The sequence below is a fragment of the Gorilla gorilla genome, chromosome 12 (genome assembly GCF_029281585.2).
Source record: "Gorilla gorilla gorilla isolate KB3781 chromosome 12, NHGRI_mGorGor1-v2.1_pri, whole genome shotgun sequence".
Taxonomy (NCBI): Eukaryota; Metazoa; Chordata; class Mammalia; order Primates; family Hominidae; genus Gorilla; species Gorilla gorilla.
This window is the reverse complement of record NC_073236.2, coordinates 138,418,311-138,440,920: the sequence shown is the minus strand read 5'-3', so window position 1 is coordinate 138,440,920 and position 22,610 is coordinate 138,418,311. Positions and strand designations below refer to the sequence as shown.

At 51.4% G+C, this 22,610-nt stretch overlaps 1 protein-coding gene and 1 long non-coding RNA gene across 7 annotated transcripts in view; both read left to right on the top strand.

Moving 5' to 3' along the window:
* The window catches only part of TPO (thyroid peroxidase), a 120,758-nt gene extending 111,117 nt beyond the window's left edge, over positions 1–9,641 (top strand). For 3 of the 6 annotated variants that reach the window (XM_063696090.1, XM_055378694.2, XM_055378692.2), the window contains 2 exons: positions 7,586–7,715; positions 9,413–9,641. In XM_063696090.1, the coding sequence (XP_063552160.1) occupies positions 7,586–7,715; positions 9,413–9,466 (184 nt within the window). In that variant the 3' untranslated portion in view covers positions 9,467–9,641. Of the gene's footprint in view, positions 1–7,543; positions 7,908–9,412 lie in introns of those variants that run through there. The other 3 variants (XM_055378689.2, XM_055378693.2, XM_055378691.2) reach the window with 3 other exon arrangements.
* A 7,167-nt stretch (positions 9,642–16,808) lies between these two features.
* LOC129531766 (uncharacterized) lies at positions 16,809–21,993 on the top strand. The gene is made up of 3 exons (XR_010129833.1): positions 16,809–16,952; positions 19,860–19,970; positions 21,582–21,993. It is a non-coding gene; the product is annotated as an uncharacterized lncRNA (long non-coding RNA).
* The last annotated feature ends 617 nt before the right edge of the window (positions 21,994–22,610 follow it).

Below are 22,610 nucleotides of genomic sequence, written 5' to 3'. Positions count from 1 at the left end.
GAGCAACCTCCTCAAATCCCCCCAATGTGAGCAACCTCCTCGAATCCCCCCCGCTTTGTGCAACCTCATCAAATTTTCCCACTGTGTGCAACTTCCCTAAGTCGTCCAACTGTGTTCAACCTGCCCAAATCCCTCCAATTGTGTGCACCCTCCCCAAATCCCCCCCACCCTGTGCAACCTCACAAAATTACCCCCACTGCAACTTCCTCAAATCCCTCCCATTTTGTGCAAACTTCTCAAATCCCCCACACAGTGTGCAACCTCCCTAAATCCCCATCACTCTGTGCAACCTCCCCAAATCCCCCCACACTGTGTGCAACTACGCCAAATGGCACCACTGTGTGCAACGTCCACAAATCCCACCCACTCTGTGCAACGTCCCCAAATCCCCCCCACTCTGTGCAACCTCCCAAAATCCCCCACACAGTGTGCAACCTCCTCAATTCCCTCTAGTGTGTGCAACCTCCTCAAATCTCCCCCACTGTGTGCAACTTCCTGAAATTCCCCCACTGTGTGTTACCTCCCCAAATCCCCCCCACTCTGTGCAACCTCAAGTCCCCCACTGTGTGTAATCCCCCCAAATCCTACCACTGTGCGCAACCTCTAATCCATTCACTGTGTGCAACCTCCCCAAATCCCCCCCAATGTGTGCAATCTCCTCAAATTCTCCGCTACTGTGAGTAACCTCCTCAAATCCCAATGTGTGCAACTTCCCTAAATCCCCCCAGCTGTGTACAACCTCCCCAAATCCCCCACACTGTGTGCAACCTTCCCAAATCCCCCCCACTCTGTGCACCCTCCCCAAATCCCCCTACTCTCTGCAAAATCCCTAAATCCCAATTGTGGGCAACCACACCAAATCCCGCCACTGTGTGCAACCTCACCAAATTCCCCCCATTCTGTGCAACCTCCCCAAATCCACCCAACTCTGTGCAACCTCACAAAATTCCCCATACTGTGTGCAACCTCCTCAAATCCCTGTACTGTGTGCAACCTCCTCAAATCCCCCCCACTGTGTGCAACCTACTCAAATCCCCCCACTGTGTGCAACCTCCTCAAATCTCCCCACTGCGAGCAGCCTCCTCAAATCCCCCCACTGTTTGCAACCTCCCAAAATCTCCCCCACTATGTGCAACCTCCTCAAATCCCCCCACTGTGTCCAACCTCCCCAAATCCCCCCAATTGTGTGCAACCTTCTCAAGTCCCCCACTGTGTGCAACCCCCAAAAATCCCCCCACTGTGTGCAACCTTCTCTAATCCCCTCACTGTGGGCAACTTCCCCAAATGCCCCCCAAAGTGTGCAACCTCCTGAAATCCCCTGCCACTGTGAGCAATCTCCTCAAATACCCCACTGTGAGCAAACTCCTCAAATCCCAACTGTGTGCGACCTCCCCAAATCCCCCCAGTGTGTCCAACTTCGCTAAATCCCCCCAACTGTGTCCAACCTCCACAAATCCCCCCCCACTGTGTGCAACCTCCATAAATCCCCCCCACTCTGTGCAACCTCCCCAAATCATCCCAACTGTGTACAACCTCATCGCATACCCCCCACTCTGTGCAACCTCCCCAAATCCCCCCGACTCTCTGCAAACTCCCCAAATCCCCCCCCCGCTCTGTGCAACCTCCCCAAATCTCACCTCATTGTGGGCAACCACACTAAATCCCGCCACTGTGTGCAACCTCACCAAATTTCCCCGTGTGCAACCTCCCCAAATCACCCCACTCTGTGCAATCTTCCAAAATCCCCCACACTGTGTGCGAACTTCTCAAATCCCAATACTGTGTGCAACTTCCTCAAATCCCCATACTGTGTGCAAACTCCTCAAATCCCCCAACTGTGTGCAACCTCCCCAAATCCCCCCCACTCTGTGCAACCTCCCCAAATCAGCCCCACTCCGTGCAACCTCCGCCTATCCCTCCCACTGGGTGCAACCTCCCCAAATCCCCCCACTGTATGAAACCTCCCGAAATCCCCCCCGTGTGCAACCTCAAGTCCCCCACTGTGTGCAACCGCCCCAAATACCCTCACTGTGTGCAACCTCCTCAAATCCCCCGATTCTGTGCAACCTCCTCAAATCGCCCCACTGTGTACAACCTCCTCAAATCCCCCCACTGCGTGCAACCTCCTAAAATCTCCCCACTGTGAGCAACCTCCCCTAATCCCCCCTCAGTGTTTAAACTCCCCACATTCCCCCCAGTGTGTGCGACCTATTCTAGTACCCCCACTGTGTGCAACCTCCCCAAATCGCCCCACTGTGAGTTACCTCCTCAAATTGCCCCACACTGTGCAACCTCCTCAAATCCCCCCAGCTGTGTGCAACCTCCTCAAATCCCCCCACTCTGTGCAACCTCCCCAAATGCCCCCAGTGTGTGCAACATCCTGAAATCCACCCAGTGTGTGCAACCTCCCCAAATCCCCCCACTCTGTGCAACTTCCCCAAATCCCCCACTCTGTGCAACCTCCCGAAATCCACCCAGTGTGTGCAACCTCCCCCATCCCTCCCACTGTGTGCAACCCCCCAAATCCCCCCACTGTGTGCAACCTGCTCAAATCCCCAAACTGTGTGCAACCTCCCCGAATCCCAACTGTGTGCAACCTCAAGTCCCCGAATGTGTGCAACCCCCCCCAAATCCCGTATGCAACCTCCCCAAATCCCCCACACTATGTGCAACCTCCTCAAATCCACTACTCTGTGCAAGCTCCTCAAATCTCCCCACTCTGTGCAACTTCCTCAAATGCCCCCACTCTTCACAATCTCCCCAAATCCCCCCACTCTGCGCAACCTCCTCAAATCTCCCCCACTGTGTGCAACCTTTCCAAATCCCATTATGTGCAACCTCCCCAAATCCCCCCAATCTATGCAACCTCCCCCTATTCCCCCCAATGTGTGCAAGCCCCCCAAATCCCCCCACTGTGTGCAACCTCCCCAAATCCCCCCAAATGTGTGCAACCTCCCGAAATCCCCACAACTGTTTGGAACCTCCTCAAATCCCCCGACTGTGTTCAACCTCCTGAAATCCCCCCAACTTTGTGCAACCTCCCCAAATGCCTACTGTGTGCAACGTCCTGAAATCCCCCCCTCTGTGCAACCTCCCCAAATCCCCCCAACTCTGTGAAACCTCCCCCATCCCTTCCACTGTGTGCACCCCCCCAAATCCTCCCATTATGTGACACCTCCTCAAATCCCCCCACTGTGAGCAACCTCCTGAAATCCCTCCCACTGCGTGCAACTTCCTCAAATTCCTCCCCCACTGTGAGTATCCTCCTCAAATCCCCCCAGTGTGTGCAATGTCCCCAAATTGCCCCACTGTGTGCATTCTCCTCAAATGCCCCTAGCTTTGTGAAACCTCCCCAAATCCCCCCCACTGTGTGCAACCTCTCCAAATCTCCTCTCTGTGCAACCTCCGTAAATCCAACCAAATGTGTGCAACCTCCTCAAATCCCCACCACTCTGTGCAACCTCCCCAAATCCCCATCACTCTGTGTAATCTCCCCAAATCCCCCCCACTGTGTGCAACCTCCCCAAATCCCGCCACTGTGTTCAACCTCCCCAAATACCCACCACTCTGTGCAACCTCCCCAAATCCCCCCAATGCGTGCAACCTCCCACATCCCCCTTACTGTGTGCAACCCCCCAATCTCCCCCACTGTGTGCAACCTTCCCAAATCCCCCCACTGTGTGCAACCTCCCCAAATCCCACTGTGTGCAACCCCCCAAAATCCCCCCACTGTGTGCGTCCTTCTCAAATCCCTATTGTGTGAAACCTCCCCAAATCCCCCCCACTGTGTGCAACCTCCCCAATTCCCCACCACGGTGTGCAACCTCCCCAAATCCCCCCACAGTGTGTGCAACCTTCCCAAATCCCCCCACTGTGTGCAACCCCCCCCAAAATCCCCCCACTGTGTGCGTCCTCAAATCCCTATTGTGTGAAACCTCCCCAAATCCCCCCCACGGTGTGCAACCTCCCCAAATCCCCCCACTGTGTGCGTCCTCACCAAATCCGTCCACTGTGTGCAACCTCCCCAAATCCCCCCTACTATGTTCAAGCTCCACAAATACCCCCACTCTGTGCAAATGCCCCCTATTTCCACAACTGTGTAGCAACCTCCCCAAATCCCCCCCCACTGTGTGCCACCTCCCCAAATCCCCCCAACTGTTTTGAACCACCTCAAATCCCCCCACTGTGTGCAACCTCCCCAAACCTCCCTAAATCCCCCCTACTCTGTCCAACCTCCCCAAATCCTCCACTCTGTTCGATCTCCGCCTATTGCCCTACTGTGTGCAACCCCCTCAAATCCCCCCACTGTGAGCAACCTCCCCAAATCCTCCCACTGTGTGCAAACTCCCATATCTCCCCACTGTTTGCAACCTCCTCAAATCCCAATGTGTGCCACCTCCCCAAATCCCCCCACTGTGTGCAACCTCCCCATATCCCCCCATTGTCAGCAACCTCCTCAAATCCCCCCCACTGTGTGCAACATCCGCAGATCCCCCCCACTGTGTGCATCCTCTGCAAATCCCCCTACTGTGTGCAACCTCCTCAGATCCCAACTGTGAGCAATCTCTCCAAATCCCCCAACTGTCTGCAAACTCCCCACATCTCCCCCACTGAGTACAACCTCCCCAAATCCCCCCATTGTGAGCAACCTCCCAAAATCCCCCGTGTGAGCAATGTCCCCAAATCCCCCCACTGTGTGCAACCTCCCCAAATCCATCCACTGTGTGCAATGTCCCCAAATCCCCCCTACTCTGTGCAACCTCCCCGTCCCCCTCACTGTGCAACCCCTCCAAATCCCCCCACTGTGTGCAACCTCCTCAAATCCCCTGTACTGTGTGCAACCTCTTCAAATACCCCCACTCTGTGCAACCCCCCCCAAATCCCCCTACTGTGTGCCACCTCCCCAAATCCCCCCACTGTAAGTAACCTCCTCAAGTCCCCCCCACACTGTGCAACCTCCTCAAATTCCCTGTCGGAGTGTGCAACCTCCCCAAATCCCCCCATTGTCAGCAACCTACTCAAATCCCCCATACTGTGTGCAACCTTCTCAAATCCCCCCACTCTGTGCAACCCCCCCCAAATCCCCCTACTTTGTGCCACCTCCTCAAATCCCCCCTGCAGGGAGTGGCTTCTCCCTGTGAATCTCTCCTCCCTTCTTTGCCCAGAAGCATGTCTCAATTAGTAAGAGTGCAGTTAATATTTCTCATCTTAAGGTGGTGCTCCGACCTGATACAAAGGAAAGCGGGTTGAATTCAGAGGCACGGGCACACCCTGTCCTTGTTTCTAAAGTGTTCATGAAGAAGATCGAATTCAAATGGTGAAATAGCCATATATGCAATTGTATAGAAAAGTCAGGATTATTTGACAAGGATTGTTTTTGATGCTTTTATGCAATTCAGAACCTCAATGAATATAGAAAATAATTTAAAAAGACATAAGAGCTCTCTAGATTGAAATAATCATGGTGCTTATAAAATAGTGAACAGTGAATGCCAATTATTTTAATTTAAATTTCTATTATGCAGCAAATTCATAAAATGGGGAAAGTCTTTTTTCAATATTTCCAAGACATGCTCTGTTAAGACATGGTTGCTTCAGGTGGCTTTTACTTGGGATATTGAGAGGTAAGGCAGAGTGGTGATGGTTCAGGCTGAGGAGGGCGAGGGCTGCCATAACAAAGAACCACACGTTTGGTGGCTTAAAGCAACAGACGTTGATGCTGTCACAGTTCTGGAGACCAGAAGACCAAGTCACAGTGTTGGCAGGGCTTTGCTCCCCGCGAAGGTTGGAAGGACGAATGCTGCCTTGCACACCCAGCCTTTGGTGCCCTGCTGGTGTTCACTGGCATTGCTTGGCCTACAGACTCATCACGCCAACCTCTCCCTCTGTCTTTACCCGGCCTTCTCCCCTGCGTGTCTGTGTTCAAATGCCCCTCTTCTTATAAGGGCACCAGTCCTGCTGGATTCCAGTTTCCACCCTACCCCAGTATAGACTCACCCTAACTAATTACATCTGAAAAAACCTTACTTCCAGGCAAGGTAACATTCCCAAGTTCTGGGTGGGTGTGACTTTGAAATGATTATCAAGTAGATCCAGTTCCATTTACAGTAATGAGCAGACAGTGAATGAAAAATTAATGCGCTTTCACATCGCACGAACACCTGACCTTCACTGAATTTTAATAGAGGCTGGCATTGGTGCTAACTCCTTACAGACTTTGTCAGTGGATTCTCACTGAAGGAAGTTGCTATTTTATCCCACTTTACGAATGAGATGAGGAGAGGTCACCAAGTCAAACTCAAGCGACACCCCAGCCCCCCCTCGGTGATCAGGCTGAAGCGATGACTAAATGCCATTTGCTCCTAATGATACCATCATAAGCACTGAAGCCACCAAGGACCGTTGGGCCTGTACAGAGGAGAGGCAGACTCAGGCCCTCCCCACGGACAGGAGGGCTGTCTTCCATGTACACCTAGGTCGGAGTCTGCAAGGGTGGGGCGGTGACTGTGCACTGGACTTTGGTTTGCGATGCCTTTGCTGGCGGTGCTGGAATGGCTGTGCAGAATGTGCTATGGTGCTGGGACTGCGCTCCCCGTGAGGAGCTGCTGGAATGGCTGTGCAGAGTGCGCTAGGGTGCGGGGACTGCGCTCCCCGGGAGGACCTCGGGAGTTGTTTGTAGGCATTACAGTATTGTCTAACGTTGCCGTGTTGACACAGGGTCACGGGAAGCCACCTCCAGGGCCTTCCAGGGCCTGTGGTCCTCTTCAGGCAGGCGGGGCGGGGAATGCTCAGGACCGGTGATGATGGTGCCATGCAGAGGTCAGGGATGAATGACCACCAAGGCAAGGGAAGGAGTCCAGCAGCTCAGTATTTGGGGAATGGGGGCGAGGGCAGGTAAAAACGTAGAATCAAGGCAAACAAACAGCTGGAAAATATAGTAGCTGTTAAGTTCTGATGGAAAAGCTGTTTTGTACTTACAGTTAAATCCCACAGTATTTGTGATGTGTTTCTGGGTAACTTGCTCTTCCCTCCGCAAAAGGTCCCAGCCTCACCAGAGCTTCCCTTCCTGCACCGTCCCCAGCTCTCCACACCTCCCAGAGACCAGGGGGCCTCTACCCTTGCTCCGCTGGGACGGTGCTTCCTCCCCCTAGTCTCCAGGTCGGGGCTGGGGTCTTCAGGCTCAGGTTGAAGATGGTGTTGGGCCCTTTGCCTGCACAGGGATGACCCAGGAAAAGCCTAACGTTGTCTGTCATTTGGATGCGTCTCTTGGCAGTGACTGGGGGGAAATCCTCACTGCAGCCCGTGTCCCTTGCATGATTGTTGTAAGAAAGCCACAGCTCAGCTGTGTGGAGACAGGGTCCTCTTGACTGCAAATTCTAAAATCATTTTTCCTATGAAGAGAGCAGTGCTAATTTTTTCCAAAATATATCAGATTATGATCGACTTGACTGAAGTGTGAAATGAAAGTGGGTTGGAGTGTTCCTGCCAAAGACAAGTACGGCTGCCTTGACGTCGCTCATGCCGCGCTCTCTCCCCTCCACAGTCACGGGCCCTCTCCCGATAACTGGACACGTGTCTCCCACAGGACACGCACTGGCACTAAATCCACACTGCCCATCTCGGAGACGGGCGGAGGAACTCCCGAGCTGAGATGCGGGAAGCACCAGGCCGTAGGGACCTCACCGCAGCGGGCCGCAGCTCAGGACTCGGAGCAGGTGGGCCACACCATGCCGCATGTTTCCAGCTGCCACCGCAGTGGTTGGACAGGATCTGGGTGTCGGAGCAGCTCTGCTGGGGCTCCCTGCATATTTCTGTTTACTCCGTGGTTCCTAGTCCGTTCTGCACCTTCCTCCGGGAGATTTTCTTTACAAGCTAATGACAATGAGCCAGAATGTGAGCCTGCTTAGTGAGAGGAATGAAAATGCCTTCCATTTGTACAAACTGGTTCCAAAACTAAGGGCTGACTTTCAGGCGTTTGCTTCCACTTAATCTGAGGATTGGCTGGAAGCACAGGAGAGGAAGGAGAAGCTGAAGCAAAACGCTGACTTTTAAATTCTGATTTTTAAGTGGAATAGTTATAATCAGTGTGGAAAAATGTGTATGTTTATGTTTTACCCCCTTACCTTGTATGCAGAACCCCAAGGCAGGCCATATCAAAAACTCACTTGTGTAAGTCTGACTTTTGAACTGAGAGAAGCAGAGAGCAGAACAGTGGCCTCCAGAGGGGAGTGGGGAGGTGCTGGTCACAGGCACAAAGTCTCAGGCAGGAGGACGCCTCAGGTCTGCTGCACGGCATGGGGCGCACGCGTCCTCATAATGATCGCATATTTCAAAATTGCTAAAACAATAGGTTTTTTTTTCTTTTTTTTGAGATAGAGTCTTGCTCTGTCGCCCAGACTGGAGTGCAGTGGCACAAACATAGCTCACTGCAGCTTCGACCCTCCTGCTCAAGCAATCTTGCCTCAGCCTCTCACGTGGCTGGGTCTACAGGCACTCACCACCATGCCTGGCTAATTTTTTGCAGAGATGCAGCCTCGCTATGCTGCCCAGGCTGGTGTTGAGCCCTTAGGCCCAAGAGATCCTCCAGTCTGAAACTCCCAAAGTGCTGGGACCACAGCCACCCACTAAAATAATAGATTTTAAATGTTCTCACTGCCAAAAAAAGATGTGAGGTGATGATAACGTTAATTAACTTGATATAATCTCTCCACAGTGTAAAGGTATCAAAACCATGTTTAAAACGTAAGTATATGCAGTTAGTATTTGTCAACTAAAAATACAAATTTTAATTTAAACAAAGTCACTTACTTGCATACAGGAGGGGGCATTGCCAACATGATCGGGCTTCCTTCTGAAATTCAGTGTGAGATTAGATCCTGTCCTCGGAGACAAGCAGAGCCCAGGGTCGTTCTGCTGAGAGCACATTCGTCTTTGCACCTGGCTCCCACACATGGAACCAAAAGGACCTGGCCTGGGAGTGAGGCTCTTTGTGAAGAATTATTTAAATAGCTTTTCTAGCCACAGCAAGGGCAGTGCCAGCAAGTCCCCCGGGCCCCTAATTAGCCTGACTGACACCAGGGGCAAGGCCAGGTGTTCTGTGCATCTGTGGTCGCAGGGACCTGTGTGCTCAGCACGGCTTCTTCCTGAAGGACCCTGCCTGTGGATTGCAGATCCCACTCTGTGAGTAGGAACCTTTGCCACGTGGGTCCTCTGTGGCCTCCTGCAAACAAGCATTTGTCCGGAAGCCAGAAACTTCCCTCCAGTGTGACAAGCAAGAAGGATGGCTCATCTCGCCAGCGGTCCTTTGTGAACAGAGCTCCTGTCCAGGCCCTTCTGTCTTGTATCAAGTGTGTGCTGTTACTGGAGCAGTAAGAATTCAGACGTTATTAATGTTTGTTCTGCATTTTTGCAGGAGAGTGCTGGGATGGAAGGCCGGGATACTCACAGGCTGCCAAGAGCCCTCTGAGGGCAAAGTGGCAGGACACTGCAGAACAGCTTCATGTTCCCAAAATCACCGTACGACTCTTTTCCAAACACAGGCAAATCCAAAATCAGCAGGACGACTGTTTTCCCAACAAGGGTAAATCTAGTACCAGGTCGTAGTTACTCTCAGGCATGGATGAATAAATATTATAGCTGCATTTGTCTGGCCTTTTCTTGTAAACATTGCCTGATTTGTTCCTTCTGGGGCTTCGCCATTAAAATTTACAGATTACACATCTTTATTTTGTGAACCCTGGAAACACTACTCTTGCCATCCTCCTATCTCCACCTTCTGGCATCTCTGATGCCGTGCTCGTCTGCACTCTGCCCTGGCGGCCCCTCCAGCACTGGTTTTTCCACACCCCCTGCCCATCACCAGGTGTCCACAGGGCCTGCATCTGGCTTCCCTCTTCTGGGCAGAGCACTCCTGGCTTCCTGCAGGGCTGGTGGGAGGAGGAAAGTGATTCTGAGGGAGAGGCTGGAGCCTTAAGGACCAATAAGGCAAAGTGACTTGTCTCATCCTCCAGAGATTCACCAACACATGAGCCTCAGACCCCAGGCTTCTGCCTCCAGCAGCCGCCCTGCCGCACACTGCTCTCACCCCTCCTTATACCCTCACTCACGGGGAACACAGCCCAGTGATCCCAGAGGAAACTCCCTCCCTGACTCATCAACAAGGCAGTCTGGGGGGCACCGTTAGCCACATCGACCCTGTAAAGCTGCCGTCCTCATTTCACATGTGAAGCAGCTGAATTCCAGAGTGCTGGGTGGCAGCCCTCAGCCTCACGCAAGGCAATAGTTAGTTAGGAGTCCTTCGGCATTGAAAGCAAACTCAGACACATCTGACCTGGAGTTCTACCTGCACTAAGAGAAGAGAGAGGTAACTAATTCATGGATAAAACAGACCATCGAGGCAGCACCGAATGATCTCACCCACGAATGACAACATGGCATAGGAGGGCTATGAACGTTTTGCTTCAGGATGTTTTATTTCGCTCTAGTGTTATGTAGAGAAAGCATGGTTTGCTTTTTATAACTTTTGTGACCCAAAAATACCAGACTGTTGTTTTCCCTAGGTGCCAGGCCATCCTGTTCTACATGTTCCCAAACTCTTAGTTTTGTTCATGTAAAACTCATGATTTCATAATTAAAACAATATTAAAAATATCCTGGCAAATTTCACAAATTGCCCTTATCACACCGGTAAGCAGCCCGTTCTCACACTGCCATAAAGAACCACTGAGACTGGGTCATTTAGAGAGAAAAGAGTTTTAACTGGCTCTGGGTTGCGCAGGTGGTGCAGGACGCATGGTGCTGCCATCTGCTCGGCTTCTGGGGAGGCCTCTGGAAACACAGTCATGGTGGAAGGGGCAGGGTAGGAGGCCCATCACAGGGTGGGAGCCAGGAGCCGGGAGGGAGAGGGGCAGCCACACATGGAGACCACCAGATGGCAGGGGACTCACTGCACAGGACCAAGAGGGGTGGTGCTGGACCCTTCCTGAGAACCCACCCCGTGATCCCACCGCCTCCCAACAAGCCCCTCCTCCAACACTGGGAGTGACAATTCCACATGAGACTGGGTGGGACACAGACCAAACCATATCAACACCCAGGGAAGGGACAGGACCCAGCTTCTGCAGAGGAGCTGCTGAGAGTTACCATCAGCAGGTGAGGAGAGACGCAGGGAATCGCAGCAACGCACAACACATCAGCACCCGCTCTGGGCAGTGAAGGGAGGTGGCCGCCCAACCTCAGGATAATTTCCACGAAGGGAACACAGGCCTCCTACTTCCAGCTGCTGCCCTGCCATGCACTGGAACACACTGACTGGGGAGCGGTCTTCCCTTCCATCTCAGAGCCTCTTGCTGACACCAAAACAAGGAACCCTGGCTTGATGCGGTGCCTGTGTGACCTCTGCCCTCTGGGATTAGCCAGAAGGAGCAGTGCCATATAGTGATGGTTAACACCAGGCCTCAACCTGGCTGGCTGGAGGGAGGCCCAGCTGGTCGGTGAGATCTTGTCTTAGCCTCAGCTAGATGGATGGATAAGAGGATGAGCTGTTTTGGAGGAGACTGGGGTGTGAGTCAGCAGACTGAGGGGGAACACCTAGACCTGCCTGAATGCAGGGTAGGCACCATCCAATCCCAGATAGAACTAAAAGGTAGCTGTGTCTGTCTCCTAGAGCTGGGACACCCTTCTTCTCCTGCCCTTGGACATCAGCACTCTAGCCTCTTGGCCTTCAGACTTTGGGTTTGCACCAGCACTCCCTGCCCTGGGCTCTCAGGCCTTCAGCCTTGGACTGAGTCACGCCATTGTCTTCCCTGGCTCTGAGGCCTTGCAACTCGGGTCCTGAGTCCCATGACCAGCATCCCAGAGTCTCCAGCTCTAAGACAGCCTGTCCTGGGACTTCTCACCTCCACCATCACATGAGCCAGTGCTCCTATTGAATATCCTCTTTCCATCCACCTAGTTAGCTATCTGTTTGTCTATCATCTATCTATCTACTCTAAGACAGGCTGTCCTGGGACTTCTCAACCTCCACCATCACATGAGCCCATTCTCCTACTGAATATCCTCTTTCCATCCATCTAGCTAGCTATCTGTTTATCTATTATTATCTATCTATCTATCACCTGTCTATCTATATAGCTACCTACCTATGTAGCCTATTGGTTCTGTCTCACTGCAGAACCCTGACTATAGTGATACACATATTTTAAGAGTCCCGGGATGATTACACACTGATGGCTCACAACCTTGACAATCCCCAATGATGGGATCAGCCTTAATTCGTCTGCAGCATCTTCACAGTGCTACAATCCTGACACTCCTTGGGGTCAAAGAGTTTTAGGGTATTAGTTACTTAATGGGTATAATGATCTTGGTTGATATGCTGCCAGGATTTGTAACAATTTTGCCAAATCTCAATCGATTTAAAGATCTAACTGAGAAGACTGTGCCTGGCTAAGTATCCAGGGAGTTGGTCAGCTTCCTTCCCAGGCCTTTCTGTGTCTGTCACACCATCCACTCACTTTGATTATTTCTGTTGGGCCACTCACAGGAGAATTTCAGGCAAACTGGCCGTGGCTTTGGCCTCTTACTGGGATAATTGGTACCGTGTTAGCCCTGGAGAACACCCTAAGGTCACTCTGTACAGCCCCTTGATTTTGGAGCGGAAATAGCTGAGTCCCAGGCATTGGAAGTGAATTGCTTAGAGTCACGTAACAAATTTAAGTTCAGGAAGAGATGACAACACACTTCACCATCAGCACCTGGTAAGACTGCCTCACCCCTGCCACGGCGCTAACGGCCTCACATCTCTACCAAATTGTGTTTGCTATTTGGGTGGCTGCTGCTTCCATATTAAACATTCTGCTATTCGTGAATGACTCTGGCCAAATTAATGAAAGCCATACAGCCTGCTGGGCTTGTAACACCCATTCCTTGTGAATATTACACATGTTGGACCACGTTCACCCAGCAGTCCCCTGGGAGCGGGGGTTCTGAGTGTATGGGGCCCTACAAGTCATAGGTATCTCACTAAGGATGTAATTTCTGAGTGAATTGACCTTTCCTTCGTGAAAAAGAAAGAGGGAAATTGTATCCTAGCAAATGCGGGTTTCCATGAGCAGACACCCCCACCTGCTGGGTGACTTGGGAAACAGCAGAATCACCATTTTTCCTGACCTGCATCTTCCTTCCGCTCAAAGAGCACACGTGTCTGTTTCGTTCCAGGGCGCTGGATACATGCGTTGCACATGGAAACCTTATTATTGTACTTTTTGGGTTTTTCATGCTTATAGTTAAACATCACCACTTTCTCACTCAGCTGTGAATGTCAACAGCCTTGTGCCCTGTGGGCTTACTGAGCTCTGGAATAAGGGAGAGAACCTCATGACATCCATGTCAGCAATAGCTTTGCAGATGCCTTCTCAAAAGCCACAGACCCCAGACATGCTAAGGACAGGAACTGCTCATTGCTTACGGACTCACTTACCCGGGCGTCCACTTAGGGCCGACAGACGGTAAGATTGACGAGAAGAAAGGCCGGGAAAGGACAAAGGCTGGAAGGTGCATGTCCTCCACACCTGCAGGCAGCTGCTGAGTTCAAACAGTGAAGGGCGTCGGGCCCAGAGGGAGCCCAGAGCCTCTGTGAACCTGGAGCTTTCCTAATAAAGCATGCTCCCTGGGCAGTGAGAGTTTCTACAGAATGCGTGGTGTGGCCTCGGACTCAGGGGTGTGCATCCTCCCTGTTGACAGATGGATGAAGCGGAAACTCCAGACAGACGGAAGCACAGTCTATGAAGAAAGCCTACCCAGGACACAGCACACGTGGAGATGTCAGCACATGCGGGGTTTGGGAGAGGCTCACGGTCTCTTCGCTCATGACTTCCTGCAACCAAGAATGCAATCTGCAGTTAGGGCACCGGACTGGGGGTCGTGGAGGAGCACTATCCCTGGGGTTAGGGGGAGCACTATTCCTAGGGTTAGGGGAGCACTATCCCTGGGGTTTGGGGGAGCACTATCCCTGGGAGTCAAGGGGGGAGCACTGTTCTTGGGGTTGGGGGCAGCTCCAGGCCTGGGGAAAGTGGGAGCATGACCCCTGGTGGAGCGGGGAGGGAGCACTTGACCTGGGGCTGGGAGAGACAGGTAGGTCTTGGGTTTGGGGTTCAGACCCTGCAGGTTTCCGTCTCTGCCTGTGTTGGTTTCCCGGGGTTGCGTCATGGACTCCCACACACAGGGTGGCCCCACACAGGGAATGGACACTGTCCCCGTGGCAGAGTCCAGCACTCCCAGGTGGAGGTTCTTCGGGGCCCTTCCTTGTCTCTTCCAGGTTCTGGGGGCTCCAGGCAAACCTGACCGGGGCTGCCCCATTCCAATTCCGCTGCCTCCACGTCTCCTTTCCCTCTGTCTGTGGAAAACCCCTCCACCTCCCTTTGGAATGGGCATGGGTTGTGGCACTCAGGCTCCCCCAGGTGGTCCAGGCAGCTCTCCCATTCTCAAGACCCTTAATCTTTTCCCTCTAAAGATCCTTTTTCTTTCTCCACGTAAGGTCTCATTCACAGGTTCCAGGGACTCGGATATCTTTCAGGGAATCAGTTTCCAGCCTTCCACATCGCCATGAACTTTCTGGAATAAAACCTCAAATCCTAACCCTGCATTTGCACAATTTAAATAATCAATATTTACTGTAAAGAAGAGACACCTCTCAAAAACTGTGAAATCCTGTGATCAGTGAAATAAGTACGTCATGTGAGTATATTGATAAGCATTACACACAGAAAGACAGAAACACACACTGCACACACACAGCCAAAAATCACTCACACCACCCACCACACAGACACACACACAGCCAAAACCACTCACGCCACTCACCACACAGACACACACACCCAAAAATCACTCACACGATCCACCACACACACCCAAAAATCACTCACACCACCCACCGCACAGACACACACAGACAGCTGAAAATCACTCACACCACCCACCACACACACCCAAAAATCAGTCACACCACCCACCATACACACACACCACATACACTTCCCCACAGTCAAAAATCACTCACACTTCCTACCACACACACACACCACACAGACACACCACATACCACACCTGCACACACAGACATCACACCACCACTCCTGTTTAGGAGCATGGAAGGGCTTTCTTTCACCCTATCAGTGAAGGGGAATCAACCCTTAAGAACTCTACTGGCCGGGCGCGGTGGCTCACGCCTGTAATCCCAGCACTTTGGGAGGCCGAGGCGGGCGGATCACGGGTCAGGAGACCGAGACCATCTTGGCTAACACGGTGAAACCCCATCTCTACTAAAAAAATATTTTAAAAATTAGCTGGGCATGCTGGCGGGCACCTGTAGTCTCAGCTACTCAGGAGGCTGAGGCAGGAGAATGGCGTGAACCCAGTAGATGGAGATCGCACCACTGCACTCCAGCGTGGGCGACAGAGTGAGACTCCATCTCAAAAAAAAAAAAAAAAAAAACTCTACCAAGAAAAAATGACACTTCGTTGGTCAGTGACAGACTATTTAAGGATAAATATTTTTAGTCAGTATTTAACTTATGTACATAAAAACTCAATGAAATCATAAGACAGCTTGTTTAAAATAAACCGAGGGAACTCGCCTCTTGGGAATCTTTAAAGAAAAGTACAGAATGAAACAGTGGTCAGAGCGTCTTTGCTTTACCATTAAAAAAAAGTGTCATGCACTTTTCATGACTGCCATTTTTGCAGGCAATTTCAGATGCATTTTCTCCCTCCCCCATCGGGGTTCAAAACGCAGTACCCCAAATGCAGCACCTTGGTGAATGGACTGCTTGAGCTGAGGGAGATCTGGAAGTCAACAAAAGCAAGAAGTCCTCTCTGGCCTTCACCCTTCTTCCCACTACAAAGGCCGTAATGGAAACTAGGGCTCTTCTCCCTGAAAGCAAGCCATAAAACCTGGGAGGGTAGCTCTCTGCCTCCCCGCTTCTCCCAGAAGGTCGAGTGTCTGTGTCCTGCTGGGCACCCAGGGGATGATCCCAGCACAGACCCAGGAAGGATTCTGCAAAGGGGCCTGGCCAGGCTCCCAGCTCACCAGCTCCAGGGCACGCCTTTCTGTCCACTCCCAGAACTCCCTGGTTCCTGCTTCCTTCCTCAGGCTTAGCAGAAGAATTCCGTTGCCTGGGGCCTTGGGTCCTCATGTGTGATGGAAGGCTTTGGCTAAACACATGTGCCATGCCCTCCTCTTGTCAGTGTGACTTTGGGTGCAGGGGTGTCCACCACGAGCCTTGCAATGGGTAAGGAGAAGCAAACCGTCTCCGGGATGGACTGGCCCCACACCCCTCCCTCCTGCCCTCACCCACCCTTGGTCTCTACAGGAGCGAGTTTCATCCCAGGCTGAGCCTAGTCCCCGGGGCCAGCACCTATCTGCGGAGGATCTCCAGTCCTCAGTCCTGGTAAGTAATTGGATCCCGGAGCAGCTGCAGCCAGTGGCTGTGCAGGTCTGCCCTTCTGCCTGGCAGCTCTTTTCCTAGAGCAGTGATTCATACTTAACAGGCGCTCCAGGGAGAGCATAAAAGTGACCACCCCAAGGAGAAAAGCAGAGGGGCCAACATTTGATGGCTCCCATTGAGAAGTTTCATGAGATAATCCAAGGAGAGAGATGAGTACAGTGCCTGCCAGTAACAGTTACTCCATGGCTTCTAGGTCCCTCCCGTAACAGTTACTCCGTGGCTTCTAGGTCCCTCCCGTAACAGTTACTCCGTGGCTTCTAGGTCCCTCCCGTAACGGTTACTCCATGGCTTCTAGGTCCCTCCCGTAACGGTTACTCCGTGGCTTCTAGGTGCCTCCCGTAACAGTTACTCAGTGGCTTCTAGGTCCCTCCCGTAACAGTTACTCAGTGGCTTCTAGGTCCCTCTCTCGGAAACCAGACTGACATTCCTGAGGCTGCAGGGCAGGTAAGCCTTGGCCCAGAGGGAGGCAGAGAACAGGCATATGGTGCAGAACAGGCATAGTGCAGAGGTGGACGCACATTTTCCAGACTGGTTCGAATTTTTCAGGGCATCCATTTCGTGCTGTGGCCCCACCCCAGCCAGGTAAATAGGGACAAGTTCCACCTGCCATAGGACACCCCCTGCCCCCTCTCCAGACACCTGCCTCTTCTCTTCTGCAGCTGACAGCAGGGCTTCTCCTGCTGGGTCCACAGGCCTCCATCAGGCCCTGGCTTTGGGGGCTCACCCCAGCCCATCTCATGCAGCACTGTTGGTGCAAAGGTGTCCCTGCTCCAGGGCTGGGCTCCTGTAGACCAGCAGAGGCTGACTGAGCTGGACCCGTGGGCTGGGGGACTTTGACCTGGTTCTGTTGAGTCAACTGACCTGCCTGAGGGCACTGCTACTGCTATCACCCAGAGTGCAATCACAGGCCCTGTGCCCGCATTTCACAGCTAAGGAATGGCAGATCCTGTGCGGGGAGGGAAGGAAGGAAGGGAGAAATGGAGGGAGGGAGGCAGGGAGGAAAGGGGAAAGGGAGAGACAGAGCGCAGGGCTGCTGGGTGGAGAGACCTGGACCGGGCCAGGCTTGGCCGTGTGAGGAGCGCCTGTCCTTCTGCAAGGGACCTTGGAGATCAGGGAGCAGGCTGCTGACAAACGACTTATTTCTCCTCCCTCTGAACTCCCAAATTCCCAGAAATCTGCCTCGGAAGTGGGGAGAGCAGAGAGGCTGTGAGGTTGGACCGAGGGGGCCCACGGCCTCACCCTCCTTCCCACGTGGGCCACCCCTGGACGCTTCGTTCGCAAGCCTGATATTGTCCTAAGATGTGGTTTGATTTTTAAGGGCGGAGAGATGGGCTCAGCTGCTGGTGGAATCCAGCCCCTCCGTCTTTTCGGGATGTGGGGTCCCTGCCTCCTGCAGTGACAGCACCGGGATGACCCAGCCTGGCTTCCCGCTCCCAAGCGCGGGCACCTGCGGCCGAAGACGCGGCTCTGCAGCGCCACCTAGTGGCCGCCCAGCCTCTTCCCAAAGCGGAGCCTTAGGACGAAGCTCCCTTTCCCCGAGGTCCCTGCAGGTTTCTGTGGAGCCTGGAGTCTGAATTACTGTCTCCCGGGTGATTCCTAACCCTGGAAACTCGCTGCTGCTCCCTGGGGCTGGTGGTCGTGCCAGTTGCTGCGTCAGAGCAGTTGGGCGCCCAGAGGCTGAGGACGCCGGGGCCAGGGTGAGGGTGAGGCTCCACCTCAGGGCTCCAGAGACCGAGTTTTGCACTTGACACTTCCTTAACCTTCGAAAGCCTGATTCCTTCTTATCGCCCTGAGGGCCTGAGGTCCCCTATCTGCATGATGGAGGGGTTGGATACCATGGTCTTGAAGACCTTCCATTCCTAGCGTGACAAGACTCTAACCACATTGCACATGGAACACTTCTCGGTGCAATGACCCCAAACAACATCCCGGCCTGTGCAGTTCCCACTCCCAGAGATCCGAAAGTCGGTGGGTGACGACCCACGTGTGAAAGGGGCTCTAGAGAGCTGCCTACAGTCTCATGTCCCCCCACCCACCGCCCTCCGTGTGCTCAGCACCTGAACGTCTTCACAGAGACAGGGCAGAGTCTGTTTAAAAGGAAGCTCCGGGCCGGGCGCGGTGGCTCACGCCTGTAATCCCAGCACTTTGGGAGGCCGAGGCGGGCGGATCACGAGGTCAGGAGATCGAGACCATCCTGGCTAACATGGTGAAACCCCGTCTCTACTAAAAATACAAAAAATTAGCCGGGCGTGGTGGCCGGCGCCTGTAGTCCCAGCTACTCGGGAGGCTGAGGCAGGAGAATGACGTGAACCCGGGAGGTGGAGCTTGCAGTGAGCCAAGATCGCACCACTGCACTCCAGCCTGGGCGACAGAGCCAGACTCCGTCTCAAAAAAAAAAAAAAAAAAAAAAAAAAGCTCCGACAGTCTCCCTACGAAGAGATGGCCGCCACCTCAGGCACGTGGGATATTTCTGGGGATGGAATTGTCGCAATAATGAGGAAATCCCCTGTGGTTTAATGGGCAGAGTCCCAAAGGTGCTTGACATCCTGACCAGCACAAGGCAGCCCACCTCCTGCAGAAACTGTGAAAAAAAGGCAAGAAAAATATACCCATAACTAATTTGAGTGGTTGTAATGTACACTGAAACAAAAAAGTCTTTTCACTTTTTTTTTTTCTTTTTGAGATGGAGTCTCACTCTGTCGCCCAGACTGGAGTGCAGTGGCGCGATCTCGGCTCACTGCAACCTCTGCCTCCCAGGTTCAAGCTATTCTCCTGCCTCAGCCTCCCTAGTAGCTGGGGTTACAGGTGTCTGTCACCATACCAGCTAATTTTTGTATTTTTAGTAAGATGGGATTTCGCCATGTTGGCCAAGCTGGTCTCTAACTCCTGGCCTCAGGTGATCTGCCCACCTCAGCCTCCCAATGTGCTGGGATTACAGGTGTGAGCCACAGCACCTGGCCCTTTTCCCGATTTTAATTGCACTAAACTTCCATAGAATGCTGACACCGCATAAACATGATAATGTGTCTTTGCAATGTTCAAGCTTAAATACTTAGAATCCAAAAATATGATGAAGTGTGGAGTTTATTTGAACATGAAGTTGGAGGATAGTCACATAGGAAACACAGACTCTCAAAATGGAAAGTTAAAGTCTCATTTACATAGTCAGAGGCAGAGGTTTAACAGGTTGCAGAATTTTCCAACAAGATCAAGACATGGGTTATAGCGATTTGACTTGATTGGTCACAGCTCGCCACACTAAGGAAGCTTGTTTTAACATCCCATAAGGAAGGGTAATGGTGTTGAGGGGGTCTCACCCTGGTACCATTCAGTCTTTCCTAATCATTACAGGACAAGAATGAGGAAGAAGAGATTTGACCCAGAATAAAGAAGCAGAAGGTGCAGCTTCACACCATGCGACGCAGGCCCCACAGCCACGTTCCTCTCAAGGCTCAAAATCAGGTACGGTTCCAACAGCTTTCAGTCTGGATTAATTTCACATCTCCCCTTTTCAACATCAACATGATCCTTTTGAAGAAAGCTTAGTAGCTGAATGCAGATGGTTTGGGAATCTCTGTATGTTTAGGGGCTTAGCCCCAGATACTTAGGAAGGTTCACTCCTAGGACAATGTCTCCCATGTCTAGGGTCATGTGCCAAGCTGTACAGAACTGACGGGGCATAGGCCGAACCTGGAGCCACATGAAGGAAGTGACGTGGTGACCTTGGTCAGGCTACACAGCTGCATTGTCCGTTAATGGGATTCTGTGAGTGACGATTATTTTAGTATCTTCAGTTGTGAGTTGACTCCATTGCACACCAATGCCAGAGCAGGGAAGACAAAACAGGACAGAACCCAACCAACGATTGATTAACAGCTTCTTCTGCCAAGTTCCCCAAGACCTAAACCAGCTGCTTAACCAACTGTGTGGAGAGGGTTTTGGATCTGAAAGTTTGGTTGTTGGGTTTTCATATCGGTAATTAATTTAGGGACATTATCTGATTCATCTGGGTTAGGGACATGACGTTCAGTCTTTGTGATGGTGCAGGTTCCCTCTGGGGCTGCAGTGAGTCTGTCTAAGGCTATACGAGCCTGTAATGCAGCCTTTCTCATAAAAGCATCATTTATTAACGTGACACGTGGCTATCATTCAGGGCCTTTTTCAGTTAGGAGGAACACTGTCCTTCCCTTCTGGGCCTTACCTCATCCTCCTAGAGGACCTTTTATAATTCTGGTCACTCGATAAGGAAGTTTACATTTGCTTATTGAATCGGCCTTCAGAATCTGGCCAGTTTCAAACATTACAAATTTTGCTCAATCCACATAGCTTCAATTTCTCTTTTCAAAGAGAAACTGTTTTCTTCCTGACCAAAATTTCAAATGGGAGAAAAGGTTCTAGAAACTCTAATGAGTAATTCAAAACAGAACCTTAACCTCCAAAAAAAAATCAAAGTATTGAATCTGGGGTCAGCAGAATCCCAGAAGAATAACAAACAAAACTCCAAGCTTGCAGTAGGTCTTCTAGCCCTATCGAGTTAGGAATTTGTGTGGCTCAAATAAAAGTCAGAACTTCAACAGGCTGGGAGGTTCAGACCCGAGAAGATCCTTCCCAGAGGTCCGTGTTGACTCCAGCGAGGTCAGGTGAACCCAAGCCATGTGTGCTGACAGCAAGGCTCTGGCTGTTGGTGATGTAATGGGGATCACTGGAGGCCCACTTCACATCCCTTTGTAGTTAGCAAAATGTCAATCGTCAATAATGAAATTTGGAAAAGATGATTCAGTATAGAGTTTATTTGAGTGCAAAGCTTGAGGGTCATCACCTTGGAAACACAGACTCTAGATGAATGGGCTCTGCTTTTAAAGTGAGAAGTTAAAGTTTCACTTTATAAGCAGAGACAGAAGTATAACAGGGCTGCAGCCTGTTTCAAGGAGGTCACAGGTTAAATCTATTTCACTTGATTGCTCACAGCTTGCTGCATTCCAAGGAAACTCGCTTTAACTTTCCACAAGGAGGGGTGATCGTCTTGAGGGGCCTCATCTATGGTACCAGTCAGTCCTTCCTAATCATTTACAGGTCAAGAATGAGGAAGAGATTTGACCCAGAATCAAAGAAGTTGCAGCTTCACACCTTGTGACTCAAGCCACACGGCCACGTTCCTCTCAAGGTGCAAAATGATCTCAACTTACAACAGCTTCACATCTGAATTATTTCATTTCACAGGGACTTTATACCAAGGTTCTCCACGTTGCACAAAGATCACTACACCTTCCAGAACCCTGCTCAGGATGTCTCAGTCACGATTCACAATAGGAACGGGAAGTAAAAAGCATTGAGACTGTTCCACTGACAATTGTTTTACTTCTTTTTTATCTTCATTAGCCAGCATCAGGCAACTTTAACCAACCTCCTAGGCAGTTGTCAGTGATCACTGTCATATTAAAGTGCATGTTATAGATTATAAATTACTTTCATGTTATTTTTCCTTTTTCTCACACTTACTTACAGCATTATGTTGATTTTTAAACTATATGGAAAGGGAAGTTACATGAGCTATAAATTCCCCATTACATGGTGAAGCCGCATTACAAAAGACTTGCTATATTAGAAGAGGGCAGTGGAAAGTCTTGCTTAAAATCTTAGTGCTAAAATTCTCACTAAAATGTAAGTCACTGAGAGTATCTCTTTGCCTCAGAATAAGCTGTGATGAGAGACATAGAAATAAGAGGGGTAAGTTTGGGGGTTGCACAAACGACGCTTGCTGAAGTTTTACATTCTCTCCTGAGCCCTAGGAATGGAGCTGGGGTCATGCCAGGTGGCTTTCTGGATATCATCACTTCTTCCTCCGAGAAGAAGCATTGTATGTGTATGCATCTATATGTATGTGTGATGCGTGTGTGTGGTGTGTGGCAAATGTGTGTGTTGTATGGGTGTGCATGTATGATGTCTGTGTGAAGATTTGGGTTCAGAAGTCACTCCAGGCAGAAGCAGCAGGTTGGAACAATAACCACATTTTGCACCGATTTCACAGGAAGGTTTCAAACCCAGAGGGATTTCTCCTCAGCCGTGAGAGCATGAAATTAAACCGAACATTGCAGCTGAGAT